General features: G+C 42.9%; 1 protein-coding gene across 2 annotated transcripts; it reads left to right on the top strand.

The window, feature by feature from the left end:
• Positions 1-207: 207 nt before the first annotated feature.
• On the top strand, positions 208-15,782 carry ampd3a (adenosine monophosphate deaminase 3a). 2 transcript variants are annotated; one of them, XM_072659915.1, is made up of 16 exons: positions 208-393; positions 936-1,010; positions 7,219-7,441; positions 8,443-8,620; positions 9,135-9,300; positions 9,403-9,622; positions 9,739-9,868; positions 10,113-10,307; positions 10,416-10,547; positions 10,659-10,822; positions 10,914-11,040; positions 11,961-12,124; positions 12,862-12,982; positions 13,244-13,417; positions 13,525-13,635; positions 14,092-15,782. In XM_072659915.1, exons 1-16 carry the CDS (start codon positions 300-302, stop codon positions 14,266-14,268), a joined length of 2,451 nt encoding a protein of 816 aa, XP_072516016.1. In that variant the 5' UTR covers positions 208-299; the 3' UTR covers positions 14,269-15,782. The 2 variants fall into 2 exon arrangements, with proteins under 2 accessions (XP_072516016.1, XP_072516017.1); XM_072659916.1 differs by lacking the exon at positions 208-393 and adding an exon at positions 648-727.
• Positions 15,783-19,022: the final 3,240 nt, after the last annotated feature.

Consider the following 19,022-nt stretch of genomic DNA (forward strand, 5'->3'; position numbering starts at 1 on the left):
ACGAATAACTCAGGATCTCGAGTTAGGACCAAATGTTTGGATTAGTCATTATTCACACACAAACCTCAAAAAGCTCGAGTTTGACCAAATATCTCGATGAAAGAAGTATCTATTATTTCGAGATAAGTCCAACCGTTTTGACATATTTCTGTGAGGTCGTGTCTCTTCAGATCGTCTCCAGTGAAGGGGCTCTCCACACGGGGGCACCTCAGACTCTGGCGGGCGTTTGAGAGGGGAACCGTTTACAAAGACCTGCTCACATTCATCAGACCTTCAGGTCGTGCAAATGAGCGTGTGGGATGTGTACAAGCGAACCGCCTGCGTTTCCAAATCGCGCCCTGACGCCTGAGCGAGACTGCGGTCGAGGACTGGAGGGCTGGAGGAAAGGGGGAGGTGGGAATCCCCGCTGTGTGACACTGCTGCTGCTGCTGCTGAAACGATGCTCACCACAGCCTACCTGTGAGAAGCCGACAGCGGCTAATGTTAGCAAGCGAGGCAAAGTTTAGAGTTTCTGCAAGGCGATTAGACATGCTAGTGTGTGAGTAGCTGGTGGTTTGAGCGGCTCCTGATGGCCAGTGAGCATTAGCCGTTATTTCGCCGAGTCTGAGTTTCTCTGTGTCATTCAGGTGGAGACGGTGGAGTGAAGGGGAGCAGGCTCTGTTTGTTCCCTCTCCATTTCCCCTGAGGGACTGTCCCTCAGCTGCTCCCCCTCACAGTGAGGCTGCAGGTAGGGCTGAGCTCAGGGCGGTTCACCGTCGAAAACAACGCCATGTGTAGCCGTAACCTGTTAGGACTGATGTAGCTCGGTGCTGTTTTGCTCTTCATGTGATGATAGCTCAAAGTGGTCGTTTGTTGCAGTCATGTTGCTCTTCCTCTTCTTCTTCCTCCTCCTCCTCATCCTCATCCTCCTCCTCCTCCTCATCCTCTTCTCACAGGCCTGACAGAACAGAGAATGAGGAGAGCAGACAGCCGCCTGGTGAAGCAGCTATCTAGTCCCTGTTTAGGAAATGGTGAGTCCCTCACTCTCTGACACTGAAGCATGAGGTTTGGTAGGCCTATGCATCCACATACAGAGCTATACCGAGCACAAGGCAGTCTGACCTAACCAACGCCTGTCTCTTTATGTATTTATGTATTTATCCTGAGGGGAAATTATTTTTACCTATTATTATTTTAAGAGTATTTGCTGGTCGCTCTGTCCCACTGATTTCCCCTGAAATCTTGCATAATTCATTTGTACGATGTAAACCGAGCCGTTTAAAGTGGAATCAGACCTCTACCCTTTCTAACTCCTCCTAAAGCTCCTTCACAGAAAGCTGTTATACAGTCATACATGCGTTTAAACCCCGTCCATGGTGGGGAGGTACATGCAGAATAAATAAGATGCACCACTGCTTTGTCATTATCAGCATTAAGTATAAAACTTAGACATGTAGGGTTGCTGGTTGTTCTGCAAAGTTAATAAAAAGGCTGTGTCACAACTACTATAATGCAAAAATACTCATAACTCCTTCATTTCTGAGTGTCCTACATCTTTGTTTTTACATCTAAAATCTTGAATTAGGATAAAACTGTGAACTCTTGAAGAAATGCAGGCAAGCAGCATTTATTAACCCAGGCGTTGACACAACCTTGAAACCACATACATGTCCGGTGTTTAATCTACAGGTTCATTATGATTCAAAATGAAAAATAAATCGTTCAATGATGACCAACAGAGTCCCGTCAATCAATACCCCCCATGCAAGCCACAGACATGCTCACCATTCCAGTGGAGTTGCGTTAGAAGCTGTTTAATAATATGCCTGGCTTTGTGACTTGGAGAAGGCATGTGCTAGCCTTCACCCTCAGCCTCACTCCAGGTACTCCTAGCTAGTGGGCAGGAATTGCCTAGATGGCTAAATTAGGGAGGTAATTGGGTGCTAGTAGTTCTGGGACAATTTCAACCGATCAGTGTTAGAAAAGATGTTTAACATGTTCTGTTGACAATGCACACTCACATAATGCACTAATACTTGGTGGTTAGAGTCCTAAGAAGCTATTGTGAAAGCTGGTAGTGGGCAGCAATGCCTGCTCCTGCTGATGGTACACTATTAAACACCAGTTAATGTGCTGTTCTGGTGTGTACTGTCACAGGCAAGCGGATACGAGATTCCCTTTTGTTTTCATTAACTAAACCGAGACAAAAATGGAGAACTGCAGAAACCTTGTTGGGACAGGTTGGAAACAGGATTTTGGGTGTTCATGGGTGTTTTGTTTACTAGGAAGATTTAACCTGAGACAGACAACCTTTACTGTTGTTAAAATCCAATTATGGACCTAATGGTAGGAGGTGAGCCAGAATCCAGAGGGAACACGAGTTCATTACCCCGAGATCCCAAAATACTACTGGTCGTGTTATTGGGCAAACCATTTTCTCTGCCCCTGATGGTGCTGCAGTGTTGGCATCACTGTGCTGCTCTCAGTCTGGAGTTAGTTAGACAGCAAAATGAGCAACAACTGTTGAAAGTGGATCAATAAAAGTATTACTTAAAGTATGTAATAACTATGACCGCATCCTGCAATCAGACAGAAGTCAAGAGACTTGCTGTATTGGTAAACTCATTCCATGTGTTTGAAGGCTCTGAAATATAGCGATGAAGGCAGAATGGGCTTTGTTTGTCTGTGTCTTTAAGAAGGGCAAGTTATATGCACTCAGGCGATATCAGAGACTGAGGACAAGCTGTTCTGCTGTTCCGGAGCAGTGGGCTTTTCTCTCCTCCCCCCCTTTGACCTGCACTACAGCTCTCAGCCTGGGCTATTAAAATCCAGCCAGCATCCCATTAATCTCTCATGTAGCTCAAATCCCTCAGCCGGCCATCTGATCCACACCTCTTACTGATCAATGAGATGAAGAGAATGAGTGCAGAGGCGCAATCTGAAGCTTCATTCATCTGATTCAAACATAGCCCATTCTGTCTGATGAATCCTTCACTCCCAGTTACTTGCTCCCACAATTGAAAATAAAAAAGATCCTGTGTGATCCAGACACTTCCTATACACCTTACAATACTAGTTGTACTTTTAGGGTCAGGCTACAGTGGTGGTGCCGGCTGCCGTTTAGGGTCAGGGTTAGTTTGGAGCCCCGGTGAGATTACAGATAAAAGCAGCTGTTACAGCTGATCCTGCTGTCCATGCGTGGGACGCTTGTGAAATAATAAAAGGCACAGATAGGACAAAGCCCCAAAAGAGCTCGGTGAACAACAGGCGGATCAGGTAAGCCTCACCCCCTCTACCCTTTCTCACGCACACTGTTAACAGCCAGCACAGGATCATCCCATGCTGTCTGCTGTAAACAGGCCAGCGTTCTACAGTTTCAAATTGGCCGGAGGGCTGGTGTGTAAACAAATTGGAAATGCATGGAGTGCTGCGTCATCGGCCAGGCCAAGCTTTGGAGATGATGCGAGACCGGGGTTTGTTACGGCCGTTGTTACCTGTTCACTGAATGACAGTTCCCCTAATGGACAACAGGATTAATTATTTTGAGCTCCAACGCCCTGCTCCGGCTCCAAGGTCATAGAACGGGATTAATGATTGGTTGGGGGTAGGGGTTGTGTTGGTTGGAGCTGTCAGTCAGACAAGTAGTAATGGCTGGGGCTCTGAGGTGACATGATGGACAGTGTCAGGGGCTCTGTGGTGATCCTAGTAAGAACAGTAGAGGGTTGTTATAAAGACTGGGGGATACGTGTGTATGTGTGTGGGAGGGTGTGGTAGAACATGGGGCTTAGACATGGAGAGACAGTCCACATGCAGTGCACTTCCAGTCTGTTGACAGGCAGTTGCGACATGCTCCCAGGATTAGTGGCTCTGCAGACATTATGCCGTTGGTCTCTTAAAATAGAGAGAGATGGAGGCGGTCAAGAAAACAAAAGCGCGACGTCCACAAAGCAGCGATTCAGAGCAGTACTGGACTTGACCCACATCACACAGCCAAACGTGCATCTGTCCTTGCGCAGACCAGAACCAGAGCAGAAATGGCAGTGGCGGGGGCTGAAGGTAAGGGTGGCTGCAACAACACAACTGTGTGTGTGGGAGCTTGCAGAGGTTGATTTAAGAGCGAGGTATACACATTAATGTCAGAGTCAGCGAAACTTGAGTTTCTCACCACATCGACTAGGGCATTGTGTCGGGCTCTTGTTCAGTTTGTTGATTTCCCTTCTGAAATACATCTACAAAATGTCAGAAAACTGCTATGTACAATCGAGTGATCCCAGGTGTGGGATTGACAAACTCTGCTTGCCTCAGCCAGTGAGCATAAAGGCGTTTCTTGTTCATGATGCATCTAGATTTTGGCCAGAGTGGGGAAAACATATGACTGATTTGAAGAAACTAAATTTAAGGTTTATTTGGTTTTCCAGAGAAGGATAAAGTCTCCTTGTATCTCTGTTGTAGGACACCAGGCTTAATCCCTGTCTGGGAAATCGACTCAAAGTGCTTTAGCAGGGTTCCCACTTGCTATGGAAAATCTGGAAAACCTGATAATTTAGAGACTTGTTTTCCAGTCATGTAAACACCAAAAACAAAAAAGGGAAAACATGGAAAAGTTGAGCTCAGAAGCCATTAAGCCTCACATTTAAAAACACTAGGTTGAATGCTACATCCAGTGTGCGTGTGAATAAGCTTTTAATACGCTAATATCTGCAACAAGGCAGCTCTCCAGGAAGTTGCTTCCAGTGGGTTGCTGTCCACTGCTGTAGATTATTTGAGACAATCATTTTACACCACCAAAGAAGCTCTGGTCTCTTCAGCATGCTTCTTCAGTTCCAGTCCTGGAAGGCCAGCAGAGTCTGATGATTTTCCTGCTCAGAAACACCTGCTTCAACTGAATCTGTTAATTGCCAGGTTTAGTGGGTGCGTTTGAGGAGGGGAATTACTAAACTTATTCCATAGTATGTCAAGAGTGGGGACTCCCTGTAGTCTACAGTTTAAGTGTGGACATTCATGAATGTCTTGCATCAGTTGGGTCACATGGTCCAGCACTGGAGCTTGATGACCCTGGGCTACAGGCTTCTAACAGTCCGTTTGTGAAAATGTTGAAGAGCAAAAAACATTGATCTTTCATCTTCACCATTCAAAGCAGGGTTCTTCTGAGGGACAGTGTCCAGCAAAGTTTGGTCATTTTCCTCCTCAAACACGCCCACTAAACCTGGCAATTAACAGATTCAGTTGAAGCAGGTGTTTCTGAGCAGGAAAATCATCAGACTCTGCTGGCCTTCCAGGACTGGAACCGAAGAAGCATGCTGAAGAGACCAGAGCTTCTTTGGTGGTTGATGAAATGATTGTCTCATATAATCTACAGCAGTGGACAGCAACCCACCTCCTGGAGAGCTGCCTTGTTGCAGATATTAACTCCAACCCAAATGTAACACCGCCTTTCAGCCAGTGTAAAGGCAGCGCTCCAGAAGCGTGGTTGGAGACAATGCAAATCTACAGCGTTAATGGAGCTTGAATGGTTTTTGTTGTGTTCCAGCTGCAGTTCTGAATTCGTACAGCTTGGTAGAACCCTTTGAGCTTTCGCAGTGTGTGGGACCTGCTTTAGATCCTTCTTTCTGGGGTGCACAGCTGTTGGGTGACAGCAAGTGAGCGAGTGCACAGACCCGTCTGGAATGTGAGCTTAAGGAATAGACATTCTGCCTCACAAAGGACAGCCGAGGTTGTTGCCTGCTACCAAATCTAAGACTTGGCCGAGGTCCTGTTTATGAAGCCGGAGGGGGTCAGTTATTGCCAGGATTCCAGTGCTAGGTCTGTCCACACTGAGACATGAGCGTCTTTATAAAGCAGCGTGTATGCGACCCACTGTGCTTTGGCCCACTGACCAGCTCTGTAAACAATTTGGCCTAGAAACACACCTGGCACTGTAAGGTTATTTCTAGCTATGTTGATAGGAACCAAGATATACATGACAGAGGTGATTACGAGCACGGCTGTGAGCTGAACAGCTATGTTGCCACGGGTTTGGAGACACAGTAATGATATTTTATTTTATAGTATAAATACTTAAAGTATTAAGTATTTAGTCTTATGATCAAATAAAGCTTATTGTTTGTGTGGATTTTAGGTTAAAGATTAAAACTTTAAATCCTGTTAAATAATTTATTGGTAATTTTACCCCATTTTCTACAATTTCCACAATTTAGAAGGCCAGTTACCCAATCCCTTGTTCATGTGAGCTTCTCTTATCACTAGCAGTGTCCCAACACATGGAGGTTGAAGACATGTGAAGCCAGCCAGCACCTCTTTTCGAACTGCCGCTGATGCAGCATCGCTCAACAGCCAAGGAGCTCAGATCAAATTGTGGCTTCCTAGCCTCTGATACAACAGCTAACAGGCCCCTGTGTTGACCAGCATCACACTAAGAGTGATGTGGGGAGAAATTACCATCAGTCCACCCCTGAAAGTAAAATTCCAATTGTGCTCTCCCTTACTCTGGCTGCTGATGGCAAGCAGCATGACCAGCATGCAAATAAAGTGTGTTTATCCTACTATGATCCAGGCTGACTGAGCAACCTGACCAGCTCCCAGTTCCTTTTAAAGTATGCAGTCAAATCACTTTGTTTGTTTAAGTATCTTAAGTATCGTATTTTGTTTTGTTCATTGAAAGGCCACAAATGAACTTTTTGAGTTCTTCACTGCGGCACGTGGCAGATGAAATCATGTCTGTTAATAGTGCCGAGAGCACCCTCTGCTACAACAAAACCAAGGATCGGGAGTGAGTGGGACTTTAAAAGCAGATACCTGATCCATAAAAAAAATACCTGAATTGACCAGGAGTCCCTGGATTGGATCGAGACATCCCTAATGTAAATGACTAGGGATGCATGGTGACATCAGAATCATACCAGTATCTGCAAATACTGTTTGTTTAGACGTGACCATAATTTCTAACCAATATTAATAATATAAGTGATGTATTGTTTTTACTTTGGAAGAGCGGAGTCTTGCTAGGCTACAGTGCTAAACAATTTGCTGATCGTTTTGCTGCTTTTGTAACCCAAAGCCACATGATCCGATCCACTCCACATCCACATCTGCTAAAGAATGACTGCATTAACAACACTGCTTATATTTACAGTAAATTCTCAGGGTAACAGCTTCAGCCTGAACAGCAGAGTAGTACATCAGTACATCATCGACGTTTCTTTTTCCTATAAGTGAATCAGTGTTACTGTTTTTGTGCAGACATGCCCCGGCAGTTCCCAAAGATCACCCTGAGTGATGTGGATGAAGAGGTGCGTCTGCTGGCTGAGAAAGTGTATGCCTCTGCGTTGAAGGAGGAGGAGAATAAAGATGCTATCTCCATGTACACGGTGCCAGAAGACTGCCCCATCGGTCTGCAGCAGGCCAAGGACCGAGAGCTGCTCCGGGAACTGGCTGAACAGCAGTCTGAGGAAACAGCCAAGAGGTCAGCAGGAGCACACAGCAGGCCATGAGAATTTCAGTATCACCTGGTGCTGAAGCACACCACTGTTCCTCACAGCAGTGCATTGTACACATTCAAATGTTTGTACTTCAGCTATAGTCTAGAGATAATATCTAATGTGATGATAGAGACATTGGGTGTTTAAATGGAACATAGAAAACTAAGAAGGGGGGGGGGTGAAAAGGACAGATTTGTGGATTTAAGAGCATGTAGGGCATGTTCAAATCACATAATATACACTGTGAGGGCAAAAGTATTGGGACACATCTCGTAATTACTGATTTTTGTGATTACCCATAGTCACAGATGTAAGAAAAACAAGCACCTAGCCATGCAGTCTGCCCTTACAAACATTTGTGAAAGAACCATTGACTCTAAAGAGCTCACTGAATTCCAGTGTGGTGCTGATTGTAATAGTATGCCACCAAGTCAGTCAGTCAATGAAATTTCTTCCCTCTTAGATATTCTACCATCAGCTGTGAGTGGTATTATTGAAAAGTGAAAGTGTTTAGGAACCACAGCAACTCAGCCACAAAGTGACAGACCACTTAAAGTTAGAGTGGGGTCACAGAGAGCTGAGCATAGTGCATAAAAGTCCAACGCTCTCCTCACTTAATAACTGCTAGAGCTGCAAAAAGGGGGGGCCAGCCCCATAGTAATGCTCATGGATTTAGAATGGGATGTCATAAAAGCTGATGTAGGTGTCCATATAGTGTGTGTACGTAATATTTAAAGTAACAGCGTGTAATTCCAATGATGTATTGATCATTTACTACATCTGCGCTTTTTAAAATAAAGTGTGAGGAGTTCATGTAAAAAAAAAAAAAAAAAAACCTAAAGGGTAAATTTATATGCAGTAATGATTTATTGTCTTTTTCAAAGTCACGGCTTAAGTGAACATGATACAGCAAACGTTTTACAGCATACGTTTTTGACGTTATATGGAAAGATTTGATTTTTTTTCGTGTGTTTTAAATGTTTAGGAAGAAAAGTTTCAAGATGATCCGGTCTCAGTCCATGTCCCTTCAAATACCAGTGGTTGTGGATTGGGCTCGGACTACAGCCACTCCACTCATGTCCCCTGCCTCCACTTGCCCCTCTGTTCCAGACAACTTCCCTGAGTACCAGAGAGTCACTATCAGTGGAGATTACTGTGCTGGGGTAAGATTGATTTAAATTAAATATTTTAAAAAGTATTTATCAAGCCTTTATAATGGTGTATCTATAAAAATCTATGAAAAAAAGATGTGCATGTGTCTGCCAGACCCTGTTATATATATATATATATATATATATATATATATATATATATATATATATATATATATATATATATATATATATATATATATATATATATATATATTAATAGGAGCTCTCAGTAGGAGAATTTTAAACCCACCCCTACCTATCATTAAGCAATACGGCAGCCACTGATATTGTGTTTTACTTAGATGATTTACTGATTTAACAGTGGCTTTAAAGTGAGTTAAACAGAGTAAATATGACCAACCTACACTTTACTGCTTTTAAAAGTGCTTTTTAGTTTTTAAGTTAAGACATTCTAAGAGGTGCACGGTAAAAAAATGCTGGTATCAGAATACTGTGATGGGTGACTTAACATTTGCCTTTAATTTGAATGAGAACATAAAGTCTATTGTCCCTCTGCATTTAGATCACAGTCGAAGATTATGAACAAGCAGCTAAAAGTCTTCTGAAAGCTTTATTTATTCGAGAGAAGTATTCAAAGCTAGCTTACCACCGCTTCCCCCGGACTACCGCCCAATTTCTGCGCAGTGCTGAGAGTGCTCAGTGGAGAGAGGAAGATGAAGTCTTGCCAGGTATGTTTACACTTACTTACAATTCTGTGTTCTCGTGTAAGGATTGAGCACAGATTTAGACCACTTTCTAAAATCCTGTTGGTTCAACCATCCACTGTGCAGATCTCTGCCCATGCCCTGTAGAGGGAGAGGACCCCTACAACATGGAGAACATTCCAGAGAACCTGAGCTATGAACTGAAAATGAAGGATGGGATTATATATGTGTATGACAATGCTGAGGCTCTTCGTCAAAGCAGACCCCGCTGCCTGCCTTACCCAGACCTGGAGACATTTGCCTTAGACATGAGCCATGTGCTGGCCATGATCGCTGATGGCCCTACGTGAGTGTGTGTGTGTGTGTTTGTTAGCATTACAGCAAACAACATGAACTCAACATTTAAACATGCACCGAAAAGCAGCTCCAACATGTCTAGATCTGGATCTCTTTTGTATGTAGAAAAACATACTGCCACAGACGACTGAACTTCCTTGGGTCAAAGTTCTACCTGCATGAGATGCTCAATGAAATGGCTGAACTTAAAGAACTCAAGGGTGTCCCACACAGGGATTTCTATAACGTGAGGAAGGTATGACTCTGTACCGTCACCTAATTTAGCTTTCTGTAGGTAGTATGTTCAAATCCCATGTATTTAAACTTAAGAAATAAATCACTAAATCAGCTAAACAATCAGGTATTGTTAGAACAAACAGTACAAAAAAAAGTATGTATTTTTTTAATTTTTTATTTATATAATGTCAGTGTGTGTGTGGGGATATATTTATACTGTTTACTTATGTAAGTTATTATGGGTTTTTATTGCTCGTTCACAGGTAGATACACACATCCATGCAGCAGCCTGCATGAACCAGAAACATTTGCTCAACTTCATCCAGACCACCTATAAGACAGATGCAGAGCGTGTGGTGCTGGAGAAGGCTGGACACAGACTGACCCTCAGACAGGTTTTTAACAATCTCAGTATGGATCCCTATGACCTCACTGTGGACTCACTGGACGTACATGCTGTAAGTGACAGCAGGTGGCCTTTGGATATTGCATTTGTTGTAGTTAATTTTTTTTTTTTTATCTTACATTTTGTTGCATTGATGTGGGTTGGCTTTAACTTCTTGCAGGGCAGACAAACCTTTCATCGCTTTGACAAGTTCAACTCCAAATACAATCCGGTGGGTGCAAGTGAGTTACGGGAAATTTACCTAAAAACTGACAACCACATCAAGGGAGAGTACTTTGCTCGCTTGATCAAGGTAAAGAAAGACCTCCGACCTCATCAGTTCCACCTCCTATAGTCACATCACATGCGATGTTCTTCATTACTTTATCACCAGTCTTCCACAGATTCATTTCTTATTTGTCAGGAAGTTGCTCATGATCTAGAAGAGAGTAAATATCAGCATGCCGAACCCCGCCTTTCTATCTATGGCCGTTCCACCGAAGAGTGGGACAGCCTTTCCCATTGGTTCATCCAGCACAAAGTCCACTCTCCCAACATGCGTTGGATCATCCAGGTGCCCAGAATATAGTAAGTGCTACAGACTCTGTGATGTACATCCCTCAGGCAGTCACGTTCATTCATGAGCCTTTGTGTTTAATACATTTTCATGTCTTTGCAGTGACATTTTTAAGTCACGGAAGCTGATTCCTAACTTTGCTAAGATGCTAGAGAACATCTTCCTTCCCCTGTTTGAGGCCACTGTGAATCCTCAGAAGCACAAAGAACTTCATGTCTTTCTGAAATATGTGAGTTACATTCACAGCTGTTTCTTTTCTTCTTATTTTTTTAATACATAAAGTGCTCCACTGACCAAATAGGAGCACTTTATGTAGTCCATACTCTATTAGTCTTCTTTCACCTGTTCTTCAATAGTCAGGATTCTACAGGACCACCATAGAATAAGTTATCATTTAGAATAAGGTGGTCATTCTCAGCCCTGCAGTGACCCTGAAATTGTGGTGGTGTGTTAGTGTGTTGGGCTGGTATGAGTAGATCAGGCACAGCAGTGCTGCTGAAGTTTTTAAACACTTCTGGACTGATATTTAATCCAACCCACAAAGAATATCCAGCCAACAGGGTCCTGTGGGCAGCGTTCTGTGACCACTAATATAGGCCTAGGGGTTGACCAACACAAACTGTATAGCAACAAATGAACTTCTGTCTCTGACTTTACATCTACTAGGTGAACCAACTAGGTAGGGGTCTCTAAACTCCAGGAGCACTGCAGTGTCTGATCTACTCATCCCAGCATAATGCTCACTAACACACTAGTATGAAGTGTCACTGCAGTGCTGAGAACTACAGAGTCCTCCTACATGGTCAGTGGAGCTGATATAATGGACAATGATAGAATGGCTAAGTTGGTGTATGGTAACACCGAACAAAACCCTTTAACTAAATGTCTATAGCATCCTATTTTTAATTTGTGTTGCTTCTAGTGATTATCCTGCAGAGATTATCCAGCTGAATCCCATTCTACATCGAGATGGTCTTGAATGCCTAATTAACTGAATGATGTCAAATCACAATGGATTGTTAACAACCTGTTCAAATAAATTAGTATTTAAAGAAATAAATATGTAAATAAAGACTTGGCAACAAGTAAAAATAACAGTGCTTATGTCCATAACTTTGGCTCTTCTGTTGTTTCCTTCTCCTACATCAGGTGACAGGCTTTGACAGTGTGGATGATGAGTCTAAGCACAGCGATCACATGTTCTCTTATAAGAGCCCCAAACCTGAGCAATGGACCACAGATGACAACCCACCCTACAGTTACTACCTCTTCCACATGTACGCCAACATCATGGTGCTCAACAATCTGAGGAAGTAAGTGTGTGCTCAGTTATCAGATACTCGAACCTGTCCAGGCTGGACATTTCTATTAGATGGAGGCCAATGCATCACCTGTCAAAGTAGGGAACTGCCTGCAATGCTCACACCACTAATGGCCTTACTGGGTTTGCCTTAATTGTTCCAGTAAAGAGAGGCTGTTGAACCGCAGGGCTTAGAGGTACTTTGAATAATCTCTGGAGGACGTACACAGTGAATGGGTTTCCAGTTGCATGGATATATGGGAGAGAGTCCTGCAGTGCAGCCGGCCTTCTATAAATACCCCCATATCAGTAGCACTTATGTGTTGGGTTACAGTTGAAGTTCTTGGAAAGAATGCGGTACTGTGAGGGGGAATAAAAGGTGTTCAGTGTTCATCATTCTGGGTAAAAGCAGAGGTAACAGTCACCACAGACCACAGAGCATATTTTGAAATGGTGGGACATCAGTCCTTCCCCAGTGGTGTCACGTTCTTAGCTTTATAGCGATCACTCACTTTGCTGCAGCCTGACCAGGAAGCTAAACCAGCAATGATGACGCTGAGGTCAAGGTTGTGGTACAAGTGCACTGAGTAGACCAGTATGTTGTGATAAGCGGTTCTTCTTCTATAATAGATAATAAACTGAAGCTAAGAATATATGTGAAGGACAAATCTAGATTTTGTACAGTACCCCCACCCCCCACCATGGTCCATCATCCTTCTTTAAGAGAGTGCATTATATATTTGCCCATAGGGAAAGAGGTCTGAGCACCTTCCAATTCCGACCACACTGTGGCGAGGCTGGCTCCATAACCCATCTGGTCTCAGCATTCCTCACCGCAGACAACATCTCTCATGGCCTGAACCTCAAGAAGGTACAGTGCGGCAGCGTGCCTGCAGCTTTTAGCTTCGGCTTGTCCAAAACACTTTTCATCTGCATGGCAACCTTAACTCTCCTTATCACATTGTTGTATTACATTTAGAGAGGTGCAATGCTTCTACTGCCTCTGACTGCATGAGTGATGAGTGCAGGATCACAGGAACCACTGTGATGCAGTACAGACACATGCTAAGACATGCTTATGAAATGAGCGGAACAGAAATGCATCTAAATTCTTTTTTGTGTGTGTTCTCAGAGTCCCGTCCTGCAGTACCTCTATTACTTAGCTCAGGTGCCTATTGCCATGTCACCTCTTAGCAACAACAGTCTGTTCCTGGAGTACTCCAAGAATCCACTTAGAGAGTTCCTGCACAAGGGCCTTTGTGTATCTCTCTCGACTGATGACCCCATGCAGTTTCATTACACTAAGGTCAGACACAAACCGGCACCACCAAACGGCTCCATATAATGAGACTTCACAAATCTTTGAGGTGCACAAAGCTTCATCAAGCGTGGTGTTTGTGTTTTGTTCTTTAGGAAGCTCTAATGGAAGAGTATGCTATTGCAGCCCAGTTGTGGAAGCTCAGCACATGTGATTTGTGTGAGATTGCCAGGAACAGTGTGTTGCAGAGTGGGCTGTCCCATCAGGTAATACCCCTCCACCGTTTTGTCCATGCTCACACACTTCTCTCATGGAGGTCTTCATTTGGATTTCAGTGAGGCTGGGAGCACAGTATGACTTACTGTCAACCACATTGACAAGTTGTCTGCAACCTTAATAAAGAACAAATTTAGAGATCATTGTTCATCATTTTTGTGGAGGGCCAGAGTCCCGCACGGTTTTGCACATTTCCTGTTCGAGCAGATTCAACTCTCCTGTTAATTGCCAGGTTTAGCCGGCGTGTTGGAGCAGGGAAATGAGCAAACTGTTATGTACTCTGGCCCTCTGCCCCTGCCTGAGTAACTTCAGGCACCAAACTAAATGTGTTGGCTGATCGACTGCATTTATAAATACATTCTATTCCTTTAGTTACTGCTAATCAAATGAATATCAGAACTAAAAGGTCAGTACTGAAGCCCTGTCCACCTTCATTCCTCCTACAGGAGAAAAAGCACTTCCTTGGGGCTGACTATCTGAAGGACGGGCCTGAGGGGAACGACATTCGGCGAACCAACGTAGCTCAGATCCGCATGGCCTACAGACACGAGACACTGTGCAATGAACTCAGCTTCTTGGTGGATGCAGTGAAGTCTGAGGTTCTGGTCTCACAACCACAGTGACCAAGCTGCACAAGTTCTCAAAAGAACGTATCCATACATACCCCTATACTCATGCATGCTCCCTTTTAGATGAGATTGCATGCATCAGGGCCAGCAGCGTGCTGGTAATGACATTGCTGCTCAGGTTGATGGGGCGGAATAAAACCCTGCCACACTGTAGCCCACAATGTCTTCCAATCTTCCATGTCAAAGCAGGTATATGAATGTCTGTGTGCTGTTGCATGCGATTTTTGCACTTAGCGACACATCCTCGGCACTCCAGATGTAAAGTGGGTCAGGAACTTGGGAAGTGACTGGCGGTAGAAAGACAGGGGAATAGCTCCCCCTTGTGGAAATATGGAGAAAGCAATCTTGAGGCAAAGTGAGGTAAATCGTGGCCTTTGGCATGAGCCCTAATAGCTATTTCAATGAGACTATAGACAAAGGGACCGCTCCTGGTCACCCACACTTAACAAAACTTCATAACTGCTAAGTCCAGGTGAGTTTGAGCACAGAAATCCTCAAAATGTGCTGGATTGAGGTCCTTCAGAACTGGAGCTAGACACCTCTAGACTAGCTGGACTGGCTGCCGATACAACAGTTCCAACTGTAGTAATGACTCAGATCTGGTCCATGTCCTTTATCCAGCACAGCCACTACACCACAGCCACTGTGAGTTAATATATAAACTAGAGTAATTATTCATAAACCTCATTTGTTAAATGTGTTGGACACTACAAACAAAACACTTGAATCACTTGACCCATATATATCATGCTTTATTTGTTATTAGAAGTTCTTCATGATGTACTGTGTGTTTATTGCCTGCTGCCTCTGGTGGCCTTTTCATCCCACTTGATTTAGCAACTGGTCAGAAACATTGCACATACTGTATAAAGGTATATATTGTATACTCAACTGTACCTAAATATTCTTTATATTGTAGTGACTAATAAATTGTTCCATAGGAGGATGAAAAAGGGATGTCATTTTCAAGCCAAATATTTTGTGCTAAACATGAGAGAACATGGGTTACTGGTGTTCTCTGCTGTGAGAAAAGTGGAATGTTTGCAATTTGTGAAGGCCATCTAAAAGCTCACCTTTCTGTTCAGCTAAGATCAACTGAACCATTCTTACTCTGTGAGAGTGTTAAACTGGTGTTTTTCGTTGGGCTACCTTCATACGTTAATTCAATGAGTGGGACTTGTATCTACTGCTGTGCCACCTGTCTTGTCATTGGTGTCGTTTATGGAGAGGACACTGGGACAAGGCTTTTTTTTTTTTTTTTTGTGTCCTATTTTGTGATACAGCGATTGTTGAATTTGTGGGCAAATGCCAATATCCGATTTTTAGTGTCCTTATCTATTTATGCTATTTGGGACTACATCGTCTTGGGCTAGTGATACAGAGAAATATCTATTGTGTAAAAATTAAATACATTAATAACTAACAATTCCACAGTAGTCCAGTTTAACCTAAGCGCACAAAAATATTGGAACACCTGCTTATTCATTCATTGTTCAGTCATTTTTTTCTCTCCCTGAAATCAAAGGTATTAAACAAAAAACAAAAAAACTTTATCATGTTTCTGTTGGGGTTACTGTCTCTACTGACCAAGGAAAGCTTTGTATTGGATTTGACTGCATTCAGTGGCAAGAGCATTGATGAGGTTCTGAGAGTATTTGATGGAGCAACAACCATCTTTCCAGAGAACACAGTTCCACTGCTCTAAAGCTTCGTGCATAATGCATCTGTAAATGTGAACACATTCCCTCTGGGGGGAAAAGTGTTTCTTACAACATCGCCTCAACACAAATCAAAATCCGTTTCTTTCAAGTCCAAGATTGAGTGAATGTTTAGTTCTTAAAGAATATTGCTCCAAATGCTGCAACATATTGAGATGGTTTAAGGCTGACAATGTCCCCCAAAAAATGTAGAAACCAGCACATTTGTAAATAGCTTTCAGTGGAAGTCAGAATAAAATAAATCCAGCCCATGTTGGAGTGTGTCAATGTGAAGAACACCTTGCTAGCAAGATTGAGGATAACTATTGACCCACAAACGGCAAACATGGCGGCCTACTGGCATTTTGCTCACCCTGGGGTGGTGGTTAAGCAAAGTATTAGACAAAATGTCACTTGTTGCTCATTGACCATCAGCAGACCATTTCATACTTTTGTAAGTAATTTTTCTAACATTAAGGTCTTTGCATTCAAAGTCAGCTTGAGAAGATTATAAACTATCTGGGTGATCTGAGGGTGGCCAGGCAGTGCCCAACGGTCAGCGGGGTGCCGACCTTACCAAGACACAGTTGAGTGATATATGCTCGATTTATGATCATTTATGGCAAAAATGGAAAAAAAAAAAACAAGGATGTCGCCGTAAAATGCCATGTTTTCAACTACTAATTGGCCCATTTATTATCTACTGTCATTTGGGGGGAAATATGTACACAGGCCACATGTTTGTTGACCTCAGAGAATAACCGACTACAGAGTGAGGGCTTAGCTCAGCAAACACAGTTAAGATAACCTAATCCTTTATTAGTCCCACAGTGGGGAAATTCACAGTGTCACAGCAGTGAAGGGAGAGCAAGACACTCAAATGCAAAATGTAGATAAATTACCAATATATACACAAATAATAGAAGTAAAAAAAATAGAAAAACAATATTATTTACAGATAATTGCAAATTGACCCTTAATTGCACATGGGGGTGCGGAGGGGAAGGGGTATTGCACATTGTATTTTTACATTGAGGGACCTCTGTTTCCTAACCCGTTTAACAAACGTTGTTAGCTAGTGTCTTTTTGGTGTTGGAGACATTGGAGTGGCCTGACAACAGCCATATCTCAGAGAGTGAGTGCTAATAGTTGTTTAGTAACAGCTTATCCAGAGCGACTTCACTGTTTACTCCTCAACTGGAGTAACTAGTTAGCATAGCTAGAGAGCTAATATCCTTAACTAGTGCCAGCTCCAGCAGTCAGAGTGAGTGGCGTCACGTGTGCGGTCTTCACTGTGTGCAGTGTTGCCAACTCCTCAGTAAGGAAAGTGACTATTGGCTTTCCTAAAAGTTGCTAATCCACTTAATCTCCAAATTTGCATAATCGTCTGTAGAATAAAGAAAAAAAGTTGTGGAAGAGAACAAATATTTTTGGGCTTTTTTCTGGCCATCACTTCACAAAAATATTTCATGACTTTAATGCTTTGTCTAGACCCACGTTACATCACTAATTTTTACATAAATAACATACGTCACTTTTGTCCTGTGTTGTTAAATGTTAGCATATCTATATAATTTAATCAAGACTGTTATGTGGGGTGGAACTGCTACTCTATGGTCAACCCTTCTCCTTTATCTGGACTTGGGACCAGCAAAGTGACCTTAAAAGAGTCTCTTTGGCAAAGTGACCTTAAAAGAGTCTCTTTGGTGACTTAGTTTGTTTTCTTTCTTTTTTTTAGTTTTTTTTTTTTTTTTAGTTTTGAGGTTGAGTGAGTGACTGAGACTGTAATTTGAATGCAGTGATTTAGTTTTGTTGATATTTACATCCTGCTCTGTAAATAGGGGGTGGGGTCAGCGGCGGCTTTGGCCATGCACAGTTCATTTGCAGTGTGGACGTGGAGCGGTGTGGGTCTCCTCTGAATGGAAGACAGTGAATGTAGTGAGACGGGGCTCACAGCAGCACCCACTGCGGAGGACATTAGCTGAAAAACATGTCTCCAAAACTCTCCAATAACACCAGGAAAAGTCCCTAAGTTGGCAACGCTGACTGTGTGTGCTCTTACAGATTACAGATGTCCTTACAGATTACAGATGTCCTTTTCAATGCCCTTTACTGCTTTGGGGGACAAAAGAAGGGTTGCTTGCCAAAGTGCTGTGATTTCTAAAATGCTTAGTTGTTAATGGTTAGCTCAGTAAATGAATTATTATACGCTAACTTCTTTTTATGACAATTGTACCAGGGCTAATTTATTCCAGTGGTGTAGATTTTTGCAAGATATTTTTGGATGAAATTAGGAACTGTCCTTGTGACTATTGTATTGCTGTGTTCAGCGATTAGAGCACCATGCTATTTATGACAGGATTGTGGGTTCGATACCCGGGCTCGGCAAGCTGCCAATGTTGGGCAGTGCCCGTTACCCTCTCTGCTCCCCGGGCACCGCAGCAATGGCTGCCTACCGCTCTGGGCATGTGTGCACATGTTTGATCAATATGTGTGTATGTATGTGTTCACTGCACGGATGGGTTACAGGCAGAGGCCAAACTCCACCTGTGTCCAAAACATGGTGAATACGCTTGTCTAGTCTTGTCTTGTGGGGTCTGTAGTGATTCCCACCTCTAGAACATACATCCTTATACCTAGGAGATTAAATGTGAGTATGATGTTAGCTAATCTAAAATCTTAGCTAAACTAAATGGCTAACTTTGTAGTTTGCCATCCTCACTCCATGAAATTGGGTGCTAAATAAGGTAATAATTGACTGAGAATGTATAATTTCAGTAGCAAATGACATCAGGGTTGACTGGCTTGGCAACTACTTATTATATTAAATACTGTACACTACATTACTATATATGCTGTATTTGAGTCTGCTATCAAGCAGCTTGGCATAATGTTAGCTAGATAATTTGCTATTTAGCTGACTTTTTTTGTCATTTTAAATTTTTTTACCATTTTAGTTTACACTATTGCCCAGATAGATTATCACAGAAACTTAACATGAACCATTTAAAACACTCAGTAAAACCATTATTTAAAACAGTAGCAGCCAGA

The sequence above is a fragment of the Salminus brasiliensis genome, chromosome 17 (assembly GCF_030463535.1).
Source record: "Salminus brasiliensis chromosome 17, fSalBra1.hap2, whole genome shotgun sequence".
In the NCBI taxonomy this organism is placed as follows: domain Eukaryota; kingdom Metazoa; phylum Chordata; class Actinopteri; order Characiformes; family Bryconidae; genus Salminus; species Salminus brasiliensis.